The sequence below is a fragment of the Neolamprologus brichardi genome, chromosome 15 (assembly GCF_056152115.1).
Source record: "Neolamprologus brichardi isolate AB-2024 chromosome 15, ASM5615211v1, whole genome shotgun sequence".
NCBI classification, from domain to species: domain Eukaryota; kingdom Metazoa; phylum Chordata; class Actinopteri; order Cichliformes; family Cichlidae; genus Neolamprologus; species Neolamprologus brichardi.
This window is the reverse complement of record NC_142118.1, coordinates 564189-583890: the sequence shown is the minus strand read 5'-3', so window position 1 is coordinate 583890 and position 19702 is coordinate 564189. Positions and strand designations below refer to the sequence as shown.

The 19702-nt window shown below is 45.5% G+C and overlaps 1 protein-coding gene across 1 annotated transcript; it reads right to left on the bottom strand.

The window, feature by feature from the left end:
* Nucleotides 1-1874: 1874 nt before the first annotated feature.
* ankef1a (ankyrin repeat and EF-hand domain containing 1a) lies at nucleotides 1875-16080 on the bottom strand. The gene is made up of 11 exons (XM_087851916.1): nucleotides 15898-16080; nucleotides 15412-15618; nucleotides 14515-14676; nucleotides 12486-12685; nucleotides 12254-12403; nucleotides 11983-12106; nucleotides 8841-9657; nucleotides 8461-8687; nucleotides 6550-6698; nucleotides 3238-3393; nucleotides 1875-3079 (listed from the first exon to the last, which is right to left on the bottom strand). The coding sequence occupies exons 2-11, from the start codon at nucleotides 15599-15601 to the stop codon at nucleotides 2924-2926; spliced, it is 2331 nt and encodes a 776-aa protein (XP_087708042.1). The 5' UTR covers nucleotides 15602-15618; nucleotides 15898-16080; the 3' UTR covers nucleotides 1875-2923.
* Between the last annotated feature and the right edge of the window lie 3622 nt (nucleotides 16081-19702).

The window sequence follows — 19702 nt, the reverse complement described above, 5'->3', positions numbered from 1 at the left end:
GTGCATGTGCACGAGTCTGTGTATGGTTATGCATGTACGTCATTACTGGATGCATATGTGAGCACATTTGTGTCTCTATGAAGGCACGATTACTGCAAATGATGACACGTCAATAATGCTCTAACGTGACAAACAGCAGTAATATAATATAGTGTGTGTTTGTGTTTGTCCCCAGAGGCTGTTTGGGGAAGTGAAGGGTTGAAGTGCTGAGTAAGCGGAGCAGGCAGAGCTGAGAGACTGCAGTGCTGCTGCCTGCAACACTCAGACTGATACTCAGCGGAGGGGGAGGGGGGGGGACTGCGACTCTCAGACATGTTCAGTTTCATTGTACGGCCCCCCCTCACAGACAGAGCTTGTTCCTGACGGTGCTAATGACACATGTAACTCAAAGCCACTCGCACGTGTCTGGTTGTGCAAACCTGCTGCGAGCCGACGCCCTAACAGACGCGCTGCATCACAGCTTGTTTACTCCTCTAACCTGTGTGCCACTGATTGTGCTAGAAAAGCCCTCATCTCCTCCTCCCGCCCACTCTCATTCCTCCGTCGTGCTCCCTCCCCATCCTCTGAATCACCCTCCGCTGCCCCCCCGTGTGCCTCTGCCTTCCCTTTTCTCGCGGTCACTCCTCACCTTCCCTCATCTCTCGGGTCTCTTTATGAATGGCACTGCTGGGCTCTCAGTGATATGTTTTCCATCCCCCTGCTCACCGTTCATCGTTACATACATGCGCGCCTTTTCCTGCCTGTCTCACTGCTTCCATCCGCTCCCCTCGTCCCCTCTTTCTCTCCACATCCCTGTCATCGTTGTGCTTATGTATATTTAAACAATCCCGGGCCAGTATTGAGAACCTCCCCCCCCCTCTCTGCTAATATATTTGATTATATAACTCCGTCCCCATGGACCTCGAGGACGCTGCAATCTAATTTTATCAGGTGATGGTGGCGATGATGATGGGAGTGTGCCTCAATGCGACAGAAGCGTCTGTTTCCTATCGCTGCATTCATGTAAACATCCAAAAACAAGCCTCATCCAAACAGGGCTCAGACAGTGTCGGTAAGGTAATCTGGGCAAAGATGACACCAGGACGATGATGAAGGCGCGCTCCTCATCGTGTTCTGTTCGCTCAATTTAAATCATCTGATTCTGGGTGAAAACCAGGAGCTCGCTGAACACACGGCTGCCATTTTGATGCCTTTCTGTGCTCGAGACACAAGAGCTTGCTCCAAGTTTTCTGTTCGAATAAACAACCAGAGCGCTGCTTTGGAAAACTTGCCAAACAGCGCCATGTGCTGGTGCAAAGATGGAACTGCGCAGGGCTGAAGGACCAAATCACCAGTGAGCTCTGACAGGCTGCGATGAAGACTGTGGTTTGATCTGTTTCCTCTCGCTGCAGGCACAGTTACTGCAGAGCTGGCAGGGTTTGAACCATCTGCACACTTTGATTTCACTCACATACTCTGTATGTTTCTATTCTTGCAGTCGTAGCAAGAGTAGCTTTGCATGATTCACAACTCAAAATAAGTTCTTCTTTGTCGTTGCTGCACCCTCTCAGTTCATCCACTGAAACCACATATTTGTTCTCCTCTTAAACCAGCAAAGACTAATTCATGTAAAAACATGAATATCCCATTTTCTGTAACTGTGACCTCATTTAGCTGCACATCCAATCCCTGAGATATCCCAGAATAAGAACAATAAAGTGCAACTGCAACAATACTCCTTAGCTTCTCTACATGATCAAAAATGCTGCTGTAATAAATGAAAGAAATCTTCGAGCTCTTAAACAGAAATAAATGAGAGAAAAGGTTCCAGGGCTCATTGACAAAGGTGCCATCACCCAATCGAGGGAATATTTTTATACAGAAAATGTCTCATTTTATTCATTTTACTGTGGATACATTGTATAAAAAGAAGATATTTTTGTAGTCGATAGAGAGAAAACAGGAACTTTTCTGTTTTTTAATTGTTTATCTTCATTATTGTGTTATGAACAGCTGTGAGGGAGTCTTTATTAGTAGGACAGCTGTAGGTTTGATGAAAATACAGTTAAAAGTCCACAAACATCCAGTGGGCCGAGTAGGGGGTTTTGCCAGGCTGATTCTGGCCCCCAGGCCTTAGGTTTGACAACCCATCGTTCCCGTCACGCTGTGTCAGAGACGACCACATTGAGCCGTTACAGCAGCATAAATATGAGCAAAACTAAGAAAAAGCAAAATAAATGTTGTTTCATGAAATAAACAAATAAACAGTTTTTAAAATAACTGATCACATTTGGCCCGTAAAGTTCATCTCATGCAAAGTTGTTGCCATGACAGCAGAAGAAGCAGTGATGATGATGCGTAGTGTTCAACAACACTGCAGCCAAACACCAGGATGCTCACAGTTCATCCTTCTGAGTCATGCTGTCAAACAACATTATCATTTGACAGTGCAGCTGACCTTTGACCCTGTGGATATAATGTCCATACACCATGTTGCTGCAGTGCTTCCTGAGTTAAAATGTAGTTTATCGGGGCCACAAGCCCTTTGTTCTTTGCCACGTTACTGTGCTGTCTGCGTTTAATCACCTGGCTGTGATAAATGTGCCCGAGACTAATTTCCCCAAAAGGAAACAATAAAAATAAATTGATTATGTCCAATCGGTTCATCGTTGAGTCCAAGTGGATGCTTGTGCCTCCTTAAAAAATAAAAAAATATTCTTAAGGCAATCCTGAGTTATAACATCGATGATTAGAGACGCACAACCTGGAAACCTGTGAGCACGTCTGTCACGGGCACAGAGCCATGATGAGAGCAGCAGGAACCTGATGCGATGGAAGGAAACGTTATTCAAAGCACGATGTCCAAAAAGATGAGATATCCACAATTATGATAAGTGGCCAGTTTCAGTCCAAGATGTCCGCCTCTGTGTGACCTCGCTGCCTGTTACTCTGCGCTGCCTGTCAGCTCCAGCATCGTGCCCTGGAGGTCGTGGCTGAAAGGCATCAGGAGGTCATCAAAGTCCACCTCGAGGGATGGGTGCTTATTCCTTCTCTCTATCTTTGACATCAGCTGGCTGCTGGTGGGCGGCTTCCCCCAAACCTGAGACAAAAACAGTCACAGTGAGAAGTGCAATTACACAGTCACTTCCTCAGGAACATCTGTGCACTAACGGGTTTAATGCAGGGTCGGTTTGTGCACGTTGTGACTGCTGCAATTAGCCGGCAGCAGAAGACACATTAAACGGTGGAGAGGCTCACCGTCTTTGGCACAAAGGTGATGTCCACGATGTTGGTTTTCCCAGTCGTGATGCTGGCGTTCTGCAGGACGACACTATTTGAATCCTTCTGGGGCGGAGTCTTCTCTGCTGCTGCCGACGATGTCTCTGCTTGCACAGCGACTTTTGCAGAAGCAACCTGTAGTGAATACCAAGACTTTCAAAGCTTCTGCAGCCTCTGCATGCTCGCTGTGTTCAACACAACGTGTCAGATTCAGGCTGGTTAAAGGCAGCTAGAGATTAGGTCACTAACGATAAACGGTTATGTTTGAGGATTAAAGCTTGATGGGTTTCAGTAGCAGAGGCAGGATGAAGAGTAATCCAAAGATTTAGCTGTTGCACCGAGGAAACAGAAGTACTCTGTTAAAGACAGCTGATGTTTACTTTGGGCTGATAAAACCTGGTGAAGGAATCTGTCTCAAGCTAAAGACGAGCATCAGTAACAAAACTTATTTTGTATATAAATGTGCTACACAAAGTATTTGCCCTGTTCCTGATTTCTGAGTTTTTTGCATACGTCACACTTACATGGCTCGGATGTTTCAGAGGAGAAACAAAGTCACTGACATCCGTCTTGAGAAGCTTACAAAGCCACCTGTAAGGCTTTGGGACTCCAGCGAACCGCGATGAGAACAACTGTACACAAATGGAGAACCTTCCCAGGAGTGGGCGGCGTTCCAAAATGACTCCAAAAACACATCAACGACTCATCCAGGAGGTCACAAAAGAACCCAGAACAACAAAGAACTGCAGGCCTCACTTGTGTGTGTTAAGGTCAGAGTTCATGATTCAACAGTGAGAAGGAGACTGGGTTTGAGGAGAAAACCACTGCTGACCACAGAGAACAGAAAGGCTCATATCTACCAAAAACACTGTGATGAAGCTGTTGGGATAATACTCTGTGGACCGACGAGGCAAAGCTCTCGTCTGAGTCTGTTACATAAAACTAGCAAACAACTGTCAAACCTGCTGAATTCAGCAGAAAACCCTGAAGAATCTGGCCATCGGTTCGTGCACTTGGCTTCTGCAGCAACGATCTGACACACACCAGCACGTTGGTAATTCATGTTCAAAAACCCTCCACTGTGGCTGAATTCAAACAATTCTACAAAGAAGACTGTTGCTCCACAGTGAAGGATCCACAGTGAAGGATCCACAGTGAAGGATCCACAGTGAAGGATCCACAGTGAAGGATCCACAGTGAAGGATCCACAGTGAAGGATCCACTGCTCGTAATCACTGACTGCAGTTGTTTTTTTCCACACAGCTCCACGTAGGCTGGATCATTTAGTTCCCTGATAAATGAATATTTACTCAGGTTATCGTCGTCTAATATTAACATTTGTTTGATGATCTGAAAACATGTTATTGTGACAAATAAGAAATCAGGAAAAGGCAAAAAATTATTCACAAAACTGTGAACTTCACTATGTGACTTCCTGTTTGCATCATTGCTACCTGCTGCTGATGTGATCCTGCCTCTGGATGGTACCAGGTTAGACTGAAGGTCCTGTGAAGCTGCAGATGGAGATCATCCAGGCCTGCTTTCAGCAATTTGCATCAATTCGAGTGTTTCTTTTTGTCGGCCATCATCGTCAGGTGTTCGGCCTATCAGCTTCCACCGCTGTGTCAGCGTGTCATCGCAATAATGAATGTTTATAACTGGCATACGCAGGACAGGAGAAACTGTCTGCAGGCTGCAGGATGTGAAACTTGAGCTTTGCTGTCATCTGATTGGCCAGGACTGTGGCTAAGCTTGATATTGACGGCTGCCAAAACGCTGTTTTTGTAAAACCCCGCCTACATGTGAGGCGCGGTCATGGGAAGAATTTGCTGCCACGCCAATCGTTCTGCACGTTCAGGCCCATTATCAACTTAATCACTGATCACACAGGTGTTGATGTTCTCATCAGGATATTCTGGCGTTCACCACAGACGCTGCACAGCTGTTTGTGTTTGTTATCAGGTCAAACTGCTAGTATCAAACTGCCTTTCCCCTAGCTGCTCTGTGTGTGTCTGTGTGTGTGTGTGTCTGTGTGTGTGTGTCTGTGTGCGTGTGTGTGTCTGTGTGTGTCCTATATTTCTTAGTGTAATTATTCTTTCATTGACAAATGTTAATTTTTTTGTTCACATGTAACTAATTTTTAAAGACAAACAAGAACCACATGCAGGTACTGAGGGTGGTGTCATTCCCACAGACGCCCCACATGTTCCCACAGCTGTGGTTAGAGGGTAGGACGACCACAGTGCTGATGGTGCATTATTTACAGAGAGTTTGTGAACTCCAGCAGGCCTGATGAGGATTATTGCCCTTTATTGTAGAAAACGTGGCGACCGTGGCTGAGGGGGTTGGGGCGCGCATCTGTAACCGGAAGGTCGCCGGTTCAATCCCTGGGCTCTCTGTCCTGGTCGTTGTGTCCTTGGGCAAGACACTTCACCTACTGGTGATGACCAGAGGGGCCGATGGTGCGATATGGCAGCCTCGCCTCTGTCAGTCTGCCCCAGGGCAGCTGTGGCTACAACTGTAGCTGCCTCCACCAGTGTGTGAATGTGAGAGTGAATGAATAGTGGCATTGTAAAGCGCTTTGGGTGCCTTGAAAAGCGCTATATAAATCCAATCCACTGTTTTATTATTATAATAAAACAGTGAAAGCAGGTCATACCGCCTCCGAGCGAGCTCAGAGAAAAAACGCTCCGTGATTCGTCGGCTCGCTGTGTGACAGATATTTTCATTGTCCGCAGAACTGCGACTGAATTATAAATACTCCTGATTATTCATGAACGCGTCACAAACACCTGCTGCTTTCAGGGTCTTAATGACAACATCCATACATCTGAACCGACTGTGACCTGGTTACAGGGAACACAAATCTAAACAGCAGCTCGCTGTAGCTGTAACCAAACACATGTGGTGTCATTTGCGTACGAGCGCCCAGCTTTAAGTAATCGGCTCCCTTTACAGGCTCGGGTTTCCCTGGAGCTACGAGGGAGAAGAGCAAAACCAGTGTGTGTCGTTTTACATGATTTAGAGGTCATGATGGGGATCAGGAGACAGACGCTGATACCAGAGCTGCTGCACACATCAGTGTGTGAAAGAGCACTGAGGCACAGGAAAACACGCTGTGAACGCTCAGACAGAGGAGAAAAGCACTATATCAGAACCTGCTATATTCTTATAGTACAGAGTGAGCATTAGATACAGTACAGAGAAACAAAGAGAACAGGGAAAGTCTGAAGGCAAACGACTTTAATGTGTTTTCAAAGGTCTCCTTTAAGCCGTAGATTATTTGTGTACCTTGTCTTTAGTCGCTTTAGGCTTTTTAGCTCCGGCCTCCTTTCCTTTGGCTTTGTCCTTTGGTTTAGGCAGAGAATCCATCTTTTGTTTGACCAAGTCGATTATTACAGGGTCTGCAAAATCTGTGGCAACATCGAGGCAGCTTTGCTCTGTACAGAAATAAAATCCAGCAGCAGCAGTTAAACGAGACAGATGTGAAAGTGCTACGATGTAGGCTTGTAGTCAACGAGCCTATAAAGACAGGATATAAATGCTGGTGCATCATGCATCGCCACAAAGGAGACTGTAGAGTCAATGTTGAGTTAAAGAGTAATTATACAAAATCATGTGTTTCCATTTTGGCATCATTAGTGTGAATGCTTGTAAAAGCATTCACAGTATTGTTCTTCTAATCTTTATTCTTCTATTTTATTATTATTATATATTCCGTACGTTTTTTGTACTCCTACTCCTTCAAAACCGTTCAACTTAGAAAAACCATTCAAACACCGTTAGATTCCTCTTCTTTTGGACATGACTGCTTCTATTTTTCTCATTTTTAATATTTATATTTTTAATTTTATTCAACTTTTTTCAACAAAAATTTCCCATGTATTTCAATGGGGAGACCCTTCAAATCCTCATTCAACTTACTCATTTTTAAACTCTTACTACTTCCACATACGTTGACATAGAGCCACCATTCAAACTTTAAAACGAAGACAAGACATTCAACTATTCAACTTGTATTTATCTTTTCAATATCTATTATACTTTTTCTTCAGTTCCAGTTTAAGTTTCATGATGTTTTTTCACCCGTTTCAGAGTTTATAATGAGTGTGTATGGGACGGAATGTTGGCGCTAGAGTGAGACAGCTCAACTGCTAGAGTGAGAGAAGCGAAAAAATTAATCTTAAAATCTTTTTTAAAAACTGCTGCTGTGTCCGCAGCGTTTGCTCTACAGGTCTGATTTTACCCTCAAAACGTAGCCATCACGGTCCTCTTTCATCCAATGTGTTTATTATAGTAATAGGTGTTATGGTTCTTTCATAAATGTCACCGATGCACAGCCTCCTCCATCCAACTCTTCCATAGACTCTAATGTTAAAATGGCTAAGAAAGTTCGTTTGAAAATCAGAAGTACAGGCTGTCTTTACACTGTCACCACGTCCATATAATAAACTCCACAGGCATGAAAACTGAGAATTATGTAGACTAGACATTGCTGGTGCTTACGGTGAAAGAATTTTGTCGATACAACGTGTACTTTTCATTTGGGAAGAATTTGTTTGGGGCTGACTTTTCAGTTCATTTTAAGCAGCAAAAGTGAGGTGCATGTCTGTGTGCCTGTGTATGGAGCCATTGGGTGCAGTCACTACAGCAACCAGGCTCACACCTGCCTGCCTAACGAGCTCTGTCTCACTCTGCCAAGATTCATCTTAAACACTTCTCTTTGAACGACTTCTGTGTCCACAGTGTTTGCTCTACAGCCATCATTTTACCCTCAAAACGTAGCCATCATTCTTCTCTTTCCAACACCGTGTCTTTGAAAGCTCAGAGATGTAAACTTTTTAAACTGTGTGGATCCAAGTGGAGGGATCACATTTTAGTCATTCAGTGATTCAAAGAATATGAACTTTTAATATTCATTAAGATGTTTTCTGACTCTAAATTTCCTTTTCTCATTACTCATCTTTTTCTAATTTACATTTTAAACATTTTCAGCTATTTTCCAACTTCTTCTGTGTAAACATCAGGTTTTAGCAGGTCAGCACTTTTGTTTTCAAGTTAAAAATTCTGTTTTTTTCATCTCATTCAAATTTTTTAACTTAAATTCAGCAATTAATTCATTTCAATGCATACATTCAGATTCAAGCATTCACACTGCAGTTTCTTCAGAAAATGCACTTTCTAGTTTGAACTACGTCACACCTTTCTTGTTCACTGCAAGCACGCTGGCACCCGCCTCGATGAGGAAATCCACACAGGAGACTCGAGACATCTCGATGGCCCTCATGAGGGGCGTGGCTCCGCCCAGGGCCGGGGCATCGATGTTAGCGCCGGCATTCACCAGAAGTTCAATGAGTTCCCGCTGCCCGGCGTACGCCGCATGGTGGAGGGGGGTCCAGAAGAACTGGTCACACACATTCACATCAGCCCTGTCACGAACAGTGATGTCAGAGTTTAAGGCGTATATTTGATTTAGGCCCATTCATTGGCTCGGACCAGCAGCCACCAGAAAACACCAGAAAACTCCGTTTGCTTCTGTGAGCTTTGTGATACACACAGAAAAAACACGTGAACTTTCTCACCCCTTGCTGAGGAGGTACTGAGCCATCTCGTAGCTGCCAGTGGAGCACGCCACCATCAGCGGCGTCTTGTAAAACTCGTCCTGAACATCCACCGGCACCCCTTCACTGAAGGCCTGGTCCAGAGACTCCAGATCATTGGTTCTCACGCAGGCGTTCACGTTGACGTAGACCGGCGGTGGCTTGTGTATGTACCATCCTGAGTCGTTCATCACCGGATGCACTGGCGGGTGAGCCCGGTCGAATCGGAGGACGTCCGAGGAGTTAAAGTATGAGCGGATCATGAAGCCGGGTGGGCCTCCGTCTGCTCGGCGGGGCTTCAGCTCCGGTGGGAGGGTGCAAATGGGCATGGGGAGAACAAACGGACCCTTCTTCTTCTTCTTGCCCCCTTTTTTTCCCTTTCCCCCCTTTTTCTTCTTGGGCATATACGAGGAGAGGCGGAACGGCTTCTTGATGTACTTGACTCCTCTGATGAAGTCGCTGATGTTGACGTCTCCTCCGTGGGCCGAGATGACTGCTTGGACCTGGTCTGGTTCAACTGGAGCTTGTAGCTCCTCTAACACAGAGATAAACCTCTCTGCAGTAACTGTGTCTGATTTGTCGCCAAAGGCTTTCCACAGCTCAGCTTCATACTCTTGAGACCAGTCGTGGAGAGTCAGCGCCCAGAGCTCTGACATCTGCCCAGTGCCGCTGGGATCGCCGCCTTTTCCCTGCTTCCTCTCCGCCTTCCGGAGCTCCTTGGCTACTGCGTTGTGACCGCAATCTTTGGCGATTTGATGCGGCAGCACACCTTCCCGGTTCTTCAGTTTAGGGTTACAACCTGACCACAGAGCAGAGTTTATATAAACACACGGCAGAACAGCCCAACTCAGGACTGCAGCTGTTCGCTGGATCTACAAGCATCATACCAGAGATATGCAAACATGGAGGGGAGAACACGGATCCTCCAACCTGTTATAAAAATACTGAGCAGAAGGATTTGAAATTTGACCCAGAACCCCGTCTAAGCAGTGAGGAGACGTCAACATGGGACAAATCTACTGTCTGACATCCTGATAACAGCGAAGTCCAGCCTAGAAGTCACAAATGCATGAACGTGAGAGGGTTTAATGTGCGCGTCGAAGGACAGAAATGTCTCCAAGAAACATGAATGATGGGACAGATTTGTTCCCAGCTGGGCAGCAAACAGACCAAAAAGACCTCTGATCACACAGGAAGCCGACGACGTGCCATGACAGGTGTGGTGAGCAGCAGTCGTGCACAAGCTGGTAATTATGGACAATACGTCCACGTGTGAACATGAAAAAAGCAGGGGGACTGTGTCATTATGTTAATCTCTGAAACGACTGCGTTTGATCATAAAACGAGAGTTTGATCCACATTTACAGCAGCTGGGAAACCCCCGTGTGTCCGCTGTGATCAAACCAGACTCGTATATCGCCTCGACTCTTCCAGCGTCCACACACGTGTAAATGAAATGACATTTCAACATTTTGGCAGTAACGTGGCGTGCTCCTTTACGTTTCCATGTATACGAACACTACCGTTCTTCTACAAACGGAGGGAAACATCATCGTCTAACTAAAATGTTCTGTAGAGCAGTTTTTGGAACGAACTGAAATTCCCATATTCCAAACAGAGTCCTGTTCCCCTCTTTTAAACTTGAAGATATTCAGTGTGACCATCACTTTCACAGGCCATGCATATGAATCATTACACAGTTCGGGTATACAATACTTACGGAGCAATACCTCAAAAATGATCAACAATAATGTGACAGCCTCATAAACACGCACTCACAGAGGCCACGCCTACAGAAGGTACGGCAGGTGCTGAGAAGACAGCAATAAGACCTGAGCCAGTACAGACGCACGGCCTTCATCACAACCACGTAAGTGTCATAGATGCTATGACACGGTTGGGTGGGACCCTGGGTACGCAGTCCAGCATCTTTGAACTCTACGAGCAACGACAAGACAAAAAGAGAGGGAGGGGATCAGAGCGACAAGCCAGAGTGAAACAAGAAGCAACCATGAATACATGGCCCCCACCCCCACCCACACGATGAGCTGCTACAACAGTGCCTTAGGTCAGCGGTCCCCAACCCCCGGGCCTCGGACCGGTCCGTGAGTCGTTTGGTACTGGGCCGCGAGAGTTGAGGCTCAGGTGTGAAATGTTTGGTTTTCAGTGTTTTTATCGGTTTTCAGCGTTATTTTGTTATCGTTTTTATCGTTAACTCGGTTTTCCTGGGTCTTTTCACGTGTGTTATGAATAAATCTTCTTTTTTCGGTACCAGTACTAGTTTTATTTTGTTGTATTTATCCGCGACACCTTAAAGGCCGGTCCGTGAAAATATTGTCGGGCATAAACCGGTCCGTGGCGCGAAAAAGGTTGGAGACCGCTGCCTTAGGTAGCTGAGGAGCTAACAGGAGGAGGAAAAACAGGAGAAACAGGAGGACAAAGATAGAGGAGGTGGCTGATATCAATAAATCCTACCAGAGGTTAGAAAAGCTCGGCCTAAAGGACTCCACAGAGTCATGGCGGCACAGACAGACAGCTGCTGACGACCAACCACACAGAGCTGTGACCGATAAAGAGCACAAGGCTGCAGACGTGACAAAGCTTACTGTAATATTGGGAAGAACAGCTGGAGATGTGAAAGGTCAAGTCCAAAGTGGTCCCAGTGGCTAGAACAGCGAGTCCAGCAGATTCCAAGCATCAGCGGTCTGAGGAATGACCGAGGCGCTCGAGCAAAGCACACGTCATGTTTATATGAGGCTGCGAGGCTGAGACACGTTTACCTCGCTCAACAGGAAATATTACGATGAGCCCTTTTTACTATTCAGTTTGTTTCCCTGTTTGTCAAAGACCGACACACACACACTTCAACACACATTTAAGACTCGGAGCCGAGCTCCTCTGTGACACCACACAGACCCCGCGCTGTGACCAGCTTTCTGCTGATGTACCGTTTGAGTAACAGCTGCTGTGTTCTCCTGCGTTTCAGCCTACAAGTGACATGATATCAGACTGAAATGACTGAATGTGATGTTGATATGAGCTTCAAACGTCTGCACAGTCGGCTCCTTCTAAGGCATCAGCAGGAGCGACAGGCCTCATCACAGAAGAATAAAGAGTACAGTACCTCTCTGTGCCAGGAACTTGCAGCAGTTTGCGTTGCCCGAGGCAGCCGCGTAGTGTAAGGCTGTGCAGTCCTTAAGGCTCATCGCACTCATGTCTGCTGAGTATGCCGACAGCACCTGAAGCACCTGAACACCAGAGCAACACGTTAGCAGCGGCTCGCTGTCATTTTAATTCAGCTTTCAGTAAGTAGAATAAGTCCTGATACAGCTTAACTTTGCATGTTATTGGCATTTCAACAGATGTCAGCTGTTATATATGAGCAGCTACTGCACCTCAAAAAAGCCCCCCATGGCAGCACAGTGGACGGCCGTGAGCCGCTTTCTGTCAAAGGCGTTGGGGTCTCCGCCCATCCTGATTATAGCTCTGACAAGCGGCAGGGACCCTGCTTTGACCGCCTCCATCAACGCTGTGACTCCAGTTTTCTGAACAGAGGGGAAGAGAGGAGAGGACGGGCTTCAGCTCCAACAGGCTTCAAAACAAGTGGTCACAGTCGCTGTTGTTTACCTGGTGCGCTGCGTTGGGGTCTGCCCCGGCATTCAGCATAATGAGGCACAGGGGGGTGCACTCCTGGGCCTTTTCACACATCAGCTGAAAGACATGCATCCCCTGCACTGACACGCTGTTGGCGTCGGCACCGCACTTAAGCAACACCTGCAGGCAGCGGCAGTGGCGTTTGGTGGGGTAGATGCAGTAGAACAGCACGTCTGAGTCACAGCGTGGGCGCAAAAGTTTAGGAAAAGCTCGTGAGACAGAAGAAGCAAAGAAGGGTCAATAAATCTGTACATCAGTGTAATCAGACTACTTTGAGGCAGCGATGGCTTGATAGCTAAGCACAAGACCTAAATGCTGTTTCCACCGTCGAACTCAGTGTTTGCAGTCGCAGCTATCAGCGAGCTCACTCTGCCAAGTCAAATCCAGCAGCTTCATTTCTACTGCAAAATTAAACGCGAGGAAACTTTCGGGAAGCTTTGCTCCCACGCTTCCAGCACCGAGCACAGCTGCTACCTGCTGCTGGATTAAACTGCTGTAAAAGGACGGAGGGCAGGATGCTGAGTTTCACTTTCCCCACTCTGATTATTCCCACTCCATATTCCTGACACGATGGATAACACCAACAGGTGTGTGTGACTACTGAAGCTCAGCCTGCTGTGAGCACTGAGGCCAGGCTGAACAAAACCCCAGGGAGAGCTGGGTCGTATCAAGTTGCTCAGCGTGTTTCACAGGAGACGATCGTTAGGACTTGATCTGTAATTAGACGTGTCCATGTGGCATGACACACACAAAACCCTCGTATGGCTCTTCACACATGCGTACATACATCATACAGCATGTAAATTATGCACACGTCAGGAAGTATTCAATCACCCAGCCTTGATCCACCTCTCAAAGGAGCCAGTTAGAGTAATTGCTACCACAGACTGTAATGGGGTCATTATCACGACTGCTTCAACGAGCTCCTTCAGAAGACCTTTGTGCGCTCTGATTGGAGTTGTCTGGGATACCACCTCCTCATCAATATCTAAAGAGACAAACTCTGCATGTTCATGAGCGGAAAGACGACGCGAGCGCTCCAGCTGACCTAACTTGAGATGGAAACGCCCCCATTTGGGAAACTGAGACTCAAATGAGAATACATACATTTAAAGCAAACCATCTGATACACTCGGCACAAAGTGAACGAGCTTCATTTGTGCAGGAACCTTTAAACAAATGTGACATATCGCAAACAACAAAGCTCTGAAATTCAACTCTCACGTGTTCCTGTGATAATATCAGCCTTGATCAGCTGTTAAATGCTACAAAATATTTTTGCTTCAAAACTTTATTTAACCAGAAAGCAAAAAGCTGCAGCTTTAGAGTCTCTTTGTTTAAAATGACCGTGGGCTAAACCTGCATCCACACAGGAAGCGATTAGCTTCCCAAACCGTACTTTGTAGGTAACAGTCGGCTGTTAATGGACAGTAACTTCTAATGTATTTACTTCCCTGTTCGCTGTCAGCCACCAGCATCCTGTGCTCTCAGTGCCAGCTGAAGTTGAGAAAGACTCATTTTGAGAGGTGCCTACTTCTTTCTCATTGCCATAGTTTTCTCACCCACAGTCACTTTACGTCGCCAGACGTGACTGAATTTCTCTCGAGTTGCCAAGTCGTTGAAAATCACCCACTGTATGGATGAAGCTAAGGGAGACAAAGACAGGCATCAATGTCCCTCTAAAAGTGAGCATCAGCATTGGGCTGAGCCCTTGAAGTGCCTCTGGGTTCTTATTGTGAAAACTTATTTGAATTCAATTCATTTTTGTGGTCACCAACACACCGAGGCAACCTTTGTAGGGTCTGAAGAAAACCCTGCTGTTTACCACCATGTACACACTACATGAACAAAAGTGGACACCTGTACCATCAGCCACAGAAACTCGTGCCACGACGCTCCCGGCACACAGCTTTAGTGTGTTTGAAATCCCTGTTGTGTCAGTGCAGTGTTGCTAAACCTACACAGAGATTATAAGTAGTAATGCCTTTAGTTTTGAACTCACTTTTGCCCTCTACGTCCAGGAGCCTCAGGTCGGCTTCACTGTGGGCCAAAAGAGACACAATGGGATCGTTGCCCAGCTCAGCAGCTAACATAATCGGAGCGCGGCCCCTTTTGTCCTGCACGTTAGGATCTGCTCCCTTGGAGAGGAGGAAGGCGACGAGCTCTGTGAGGAGAAAAAGAGGAACAATCAGGAGACAGATCATATTTGGGGTTGTGGGAAATTCTCAGACCAACTGGACTTGATGCAGATTATGTTTAAAAGTAACTGGAAATACATGTTTATACCCCATGTCCTCTTTCCCCAGTGTTACTGCAGGCAGTGATTAAGATGTTTAACAAACTTAATAACATCCATTCCCTTTTCCATTGCGCTGCCGTTTTCGAGAACTCTACATGCTGCCACAAATCTCTGTGGACATATTTTCTTTGGCAAGAAATGCGGCATGCAAACAAAGACACAAAGACTGAATTCACTAGCTGGGCCCACGTCCTCGTTTTAGGTTTGACAGCGTTTTAGTAGGTAAAAGTGATGCTTGGACATGAATTGAGCTGCAGTTTGGGGAAGGCCTCGAAGGGGACTGGCGACGGCTCCGGGCAGATCCCCGTGGACTAAATAGAAATGAAGAAGTTAAAGAATTGAGAACAAGGAGGGACGGTGGGGCACGTAAACGAGAATGAACAGTTTGCAGAACTGGGGGAACCTATGCAGATGACAACCGGAAGGAGCGTGTTTGGAGGCGTGGTCCCGCTCCTGAAATTCCGATACATAATCTCCAATGAAATAACCTGCACTGTAAATACCCACAGTATTTGAGTTGAACAAACGTAGCACAACCAAATGTGTCTGATTGTTGCAGAGGAATGAGTCTGCCACAGCCAGCCCACAGGCACAGATTACCTAGATTGTTGGCTGAAACTGCCGCGTGGAGCACCCCCACGCCGTCCTTCGGCTCCGTGAGACTGATGAGGTCTTCCGCCCCGAGCTGCACCATCTTCTCTATCTGTGCCTTATCCCCTTTATGGACCATCTGAAGCAGGCGGTAGATCTGCAGGGTCTGCAGGCGGCCCTCTGCCACTCCGCTGCTCATTGTGGACTCACTGAATGCTGGTATGAAACAGGAGCTTTCTAACATGCACGCAAACATTTGGTTCTAACGCGTTTTAATTGAATTACAATTTTTAGCTGCTTTCTTTTTCTCTGAAAAACTGCAGTTTAAATAAGCTACATGTTACCCATGTGAATGGCGACTTTCATACAAAGTGGCCCAGTGCTTTTTCTGGTCTCTTTAAGACAAACATCACCACAGTACATGAAAAATAAAGTCACAAGTATTGTTAAAAATCTGTCAGTACAGACGCAGAAACCCTAAAGCTCGTCACGCACCTTCTGCCCGCAGACACGCACGGGTTACACGGGCTCTCTTTGTTTGACAGACACTTGCTGCTGTGGTCCACAAACCCAGCGACGGTCAGAGACGAGGGTCCCGTCTGTACCCGCTTTTCCTCCCGGGCTTTTCACTTTTCTGTGCGGGCCGTTAGAAGGAAACAAAGTCGGCTCCATGGCAACGGAACGCGCGAAAATCCCGGGCAGGACCTCGTGCCCTCGGCAGCGTCTGATGCTGCTTTCAGGGTCTCTGAAATTGTTGTAAATGAAAGCGTCACCACTTTGCTTCCATTTTCCCCAAATGGATTATTTTATTTTTTCAAAATTGTCAAAATTCTGCACAAATATCCCGTTAATGACAAAGTTAAAATCGTTTGCTTGAAATTCTTGCAAACTTATTAAAACTAACCGATCATGTACATGAGTATTCACAGCCTTTGCCATGACACTCAAGGTTGGCATCATGTTCATCCTGTCTCCACTGATCATCTGTCAGATGTTTTCTGTAACTTGATTGGAGTCCACCTGTGGTCAAATTCAGCTGACTGGAAATGATTTGGGAAAGCACACACCTGTATAAATGAGGTCACAAAGTTGACAGTCCATGTCAGAGCATTAACCAAGCCATGAAGTCCAAGGAATTGGACAATCCCAAACCTCCGAGACAAGATTGTATGGAGGCACTGATCTGGGGAAGGTTACAGAAAAAGGTCTGCAGTTTTGAAGGTCTGACTGAGCTCAGTGTCCTCCAACATCTGTAAATAGAAGACGTTTTGAACCATTAGGACTAGAGCTGGCTATCAAGCCAATCTGAGCAATCAGGGTAGAAGGGCCTTAGTCAGAGGTTCCCGAGAACCTGACAGAAGTCCAGCGTTGCTCCGTGGAGAGAGGAGAACCTTCCAGAAGGACAGCCATTTCTGCACCACCAGAAGTTTCTCCACCAATCAGGCCTGTGTGGCTAGATGAAAGCCACTCCTCAGTAAGAGGCGAATGACTGCACGTCTGAAGTTCTCTGATCTGATGAAACAAAAATTGACCTCTTTGGCCTGACTCATGTCCTCCATCATGCTTACCACCTGGCCAGTACCATCCCCACAGTGAAGCACGGTGGTGGCAGCATCATGCTGTGGGGATGTTTTTCAGCAGCGGGAAGACTAGTCAGGATCAAGGGAAAAGGAATCAAAAATGAATACAGCGATGTGCAAAGGAATCCTAGATGATAAGATGCTCCAGAGCTCTCTGGACCTTATACTTGGGCAAAGGTTTATCTTCAAACAGGACAATGACCCTAAGTACACATCCCAGATAACAAAGGAGTGGCTTCACTCTGTGAATGTCCAGCCAGAGACCAGACTTGGACCTGATTGAACAGCCAAAAATGACTACGCAGCCTGGTGGAGCTTGAGTGGTTCTCCAAAGAAGGACGAGAGAAACTGCTCAAAAACAAGAGTGCTAGCTTGTAGCATCATATTCAAAGACTTTAGGCTGTGATTGCTGCTAAAGGTGCTTCAACACGATGTCGAGCAAAGTCCGTGAGTAATTATGGGCATGTAATATGTAATTATATATTTTATATACTTCCAGCAAAAATGTTTTTCACTTGTGTAGAATTTCATTTTGGAATGAGGCTATAACATAACACAAATAAGAGCACATATCTTTTCTTTGATAAGTAATGAGCTTCTTGACTGTTAAGCTTTTCCTAACAGCTGCTGGAGTAAATATCCTGAACACCAGGGGTCACTGCAGTGCAGCATGTGAAAGAAAAAAAGTTTAAAAGACTCCTTGTCTTGTCTTAAGCTAAAATTAGCCTGTTGAAGTCGAGGGAGGAGATGATAGAGGTTTGAAGTAGGAGCCAGAAACAAAAGTCAGCCCAGCTGTGTGTATTTGTGAAGGCCAAAGAAGTGCCAGATTAAATAAGTGAAGTCCAAAGCAGGCGGAGCAGTGTGTAAAACCTGATGCATACCAGCTCATTTAATAAAAGAAACCAAATCCAGATGAGAGCGATACTGTTGACGTGAGCCGTATAACGTGAGCCGTATAACACTGGGTATCTGTATTTGTAGCACACGTGGCAAAACATACAAAACGTATACAGTACCTTGCAAGGTGAAGTGGCAATTCTTAAAGATCATAAAAATATGTACAGTCTGTTAAGGTTACACAATGCTTAGACACATACACTTATATTTCCACACTAGAGTTGATGACAAACATGTCCTCCTTGCAAAGGAAAACGTGTATGATACAAAAAAAGAGAAAATACACTCTTAATGTAAAAAATGCATTATGAATCTGCAAAAAAGTGTGCAAGCCATTTAAAAATATGTACAACACCTTATAAAATACACACTTGAAAAACAGACAACCAAAGGCAGGATGTGTGTGTTCGATCACAGAAACAGGCTTTGTATACGTGATATAAGGATAAGTGTAGCTTCTGTATTTGTTATTGTTTGCTTTGCATAAAAACTCCAGCGTAAGATCGACTGATAGTAACAGCGACATAACTTTCACCATCTGAACTCTCACGAACGTCCCTTAGAGGAACTGTTCTTGCCCTTGGCAGTCCTCCACGTCCTCTTGTGTTTCTGGGCACAGCTAATGTCCTATAATGCTCTTTTTGTTTTGTATGATTTATAAAATCCTGTGGTTTCTCCACCAAACTATCAGTGACTTCATTTGTGCATTTCCTCCTAAAGAATAGTGATAGTGGTTTGGACTTCATCACTCTGCATTTTTTCCAATACAATTGGCACTCTGCGTTGTATTTCTGGGAATTTACTTGTGGTAAGAATGAAACTCCAAGGAATAATTCAGGAAGTGTGTGTAATAACCTCTGATCGTTTGGTATGCTGTGGGTGGATAAAGGACAAAAAGCCCTCACATTAATCATCTTTTTATAAGATAACCTTTCTTTAAATGGCACCGGTGGTGCTCTCTTCCAGCTCCATGTTTTCATTCTTGAACTCTGCTTAGCTTTGCTGAGTAGCTTTGAAGGATCCTTGGTTAAAAATAACCCTTTTTTTATCTCACACTGGTCCTTGGCGTAGCCTCGTAGTTCATCCTCTGTCTGAAAGAAGCAATTTCAGCTCCCCCGCCCCACTTTGAGCCAACTTTCTTCCTATTGGCTACACAACTAAGGTGCCCATATAAGGCATATCCATTCTCAGTGACATAATACGGAGCTAAAAGTAGAAAAAAAACTACCTGAACCAGTTCCAAAAATGTTGGAATGGCATGTAAAATGAAAATAACAACAGAATGCAATGATTTTGAAATGTTATGGATCCATATTTTTACAAGTTTAAGCTGAAATTATTTTGAGAAAAAAACATCAGCTCTTGACTTGGTTTGCATCAGCAAATCTCAAAAAAGTTTGGAAAAGTTAACGTTACTAAAAAGAAACAGCTGGAGGAACATTTTGCATCTAATTGTAAGGTCCATTGTCTGTGACTACAGTCCGCCGTGACATCCGCAAAGGCAGGATAACGCTCTATACACGAACATGATCCAGAAACTTCTCTGGGCCAAAGCTCATTTAAAATAGACTGAGGCAAAGTGGAAAACTGTGGTTGGAAGGATTTAAATTTGAAATTCTTTTTGGAAAACACGGACGCCGTGTCCTCTGAAGAAAAGAGAAGAGGCACCATTCGGCTTGTCAGCAGCTCTCAAGTCCTGCCTCTCTGATGGTGTGGAGGCGCATCAGTACCTATGAAATACTTACAGACATCTTTTTCAGGGAAGGCCTTAGACAATGCTAAGCTGCATAATGCATCTAATTACAGTGCAACAGAGAAGAGCC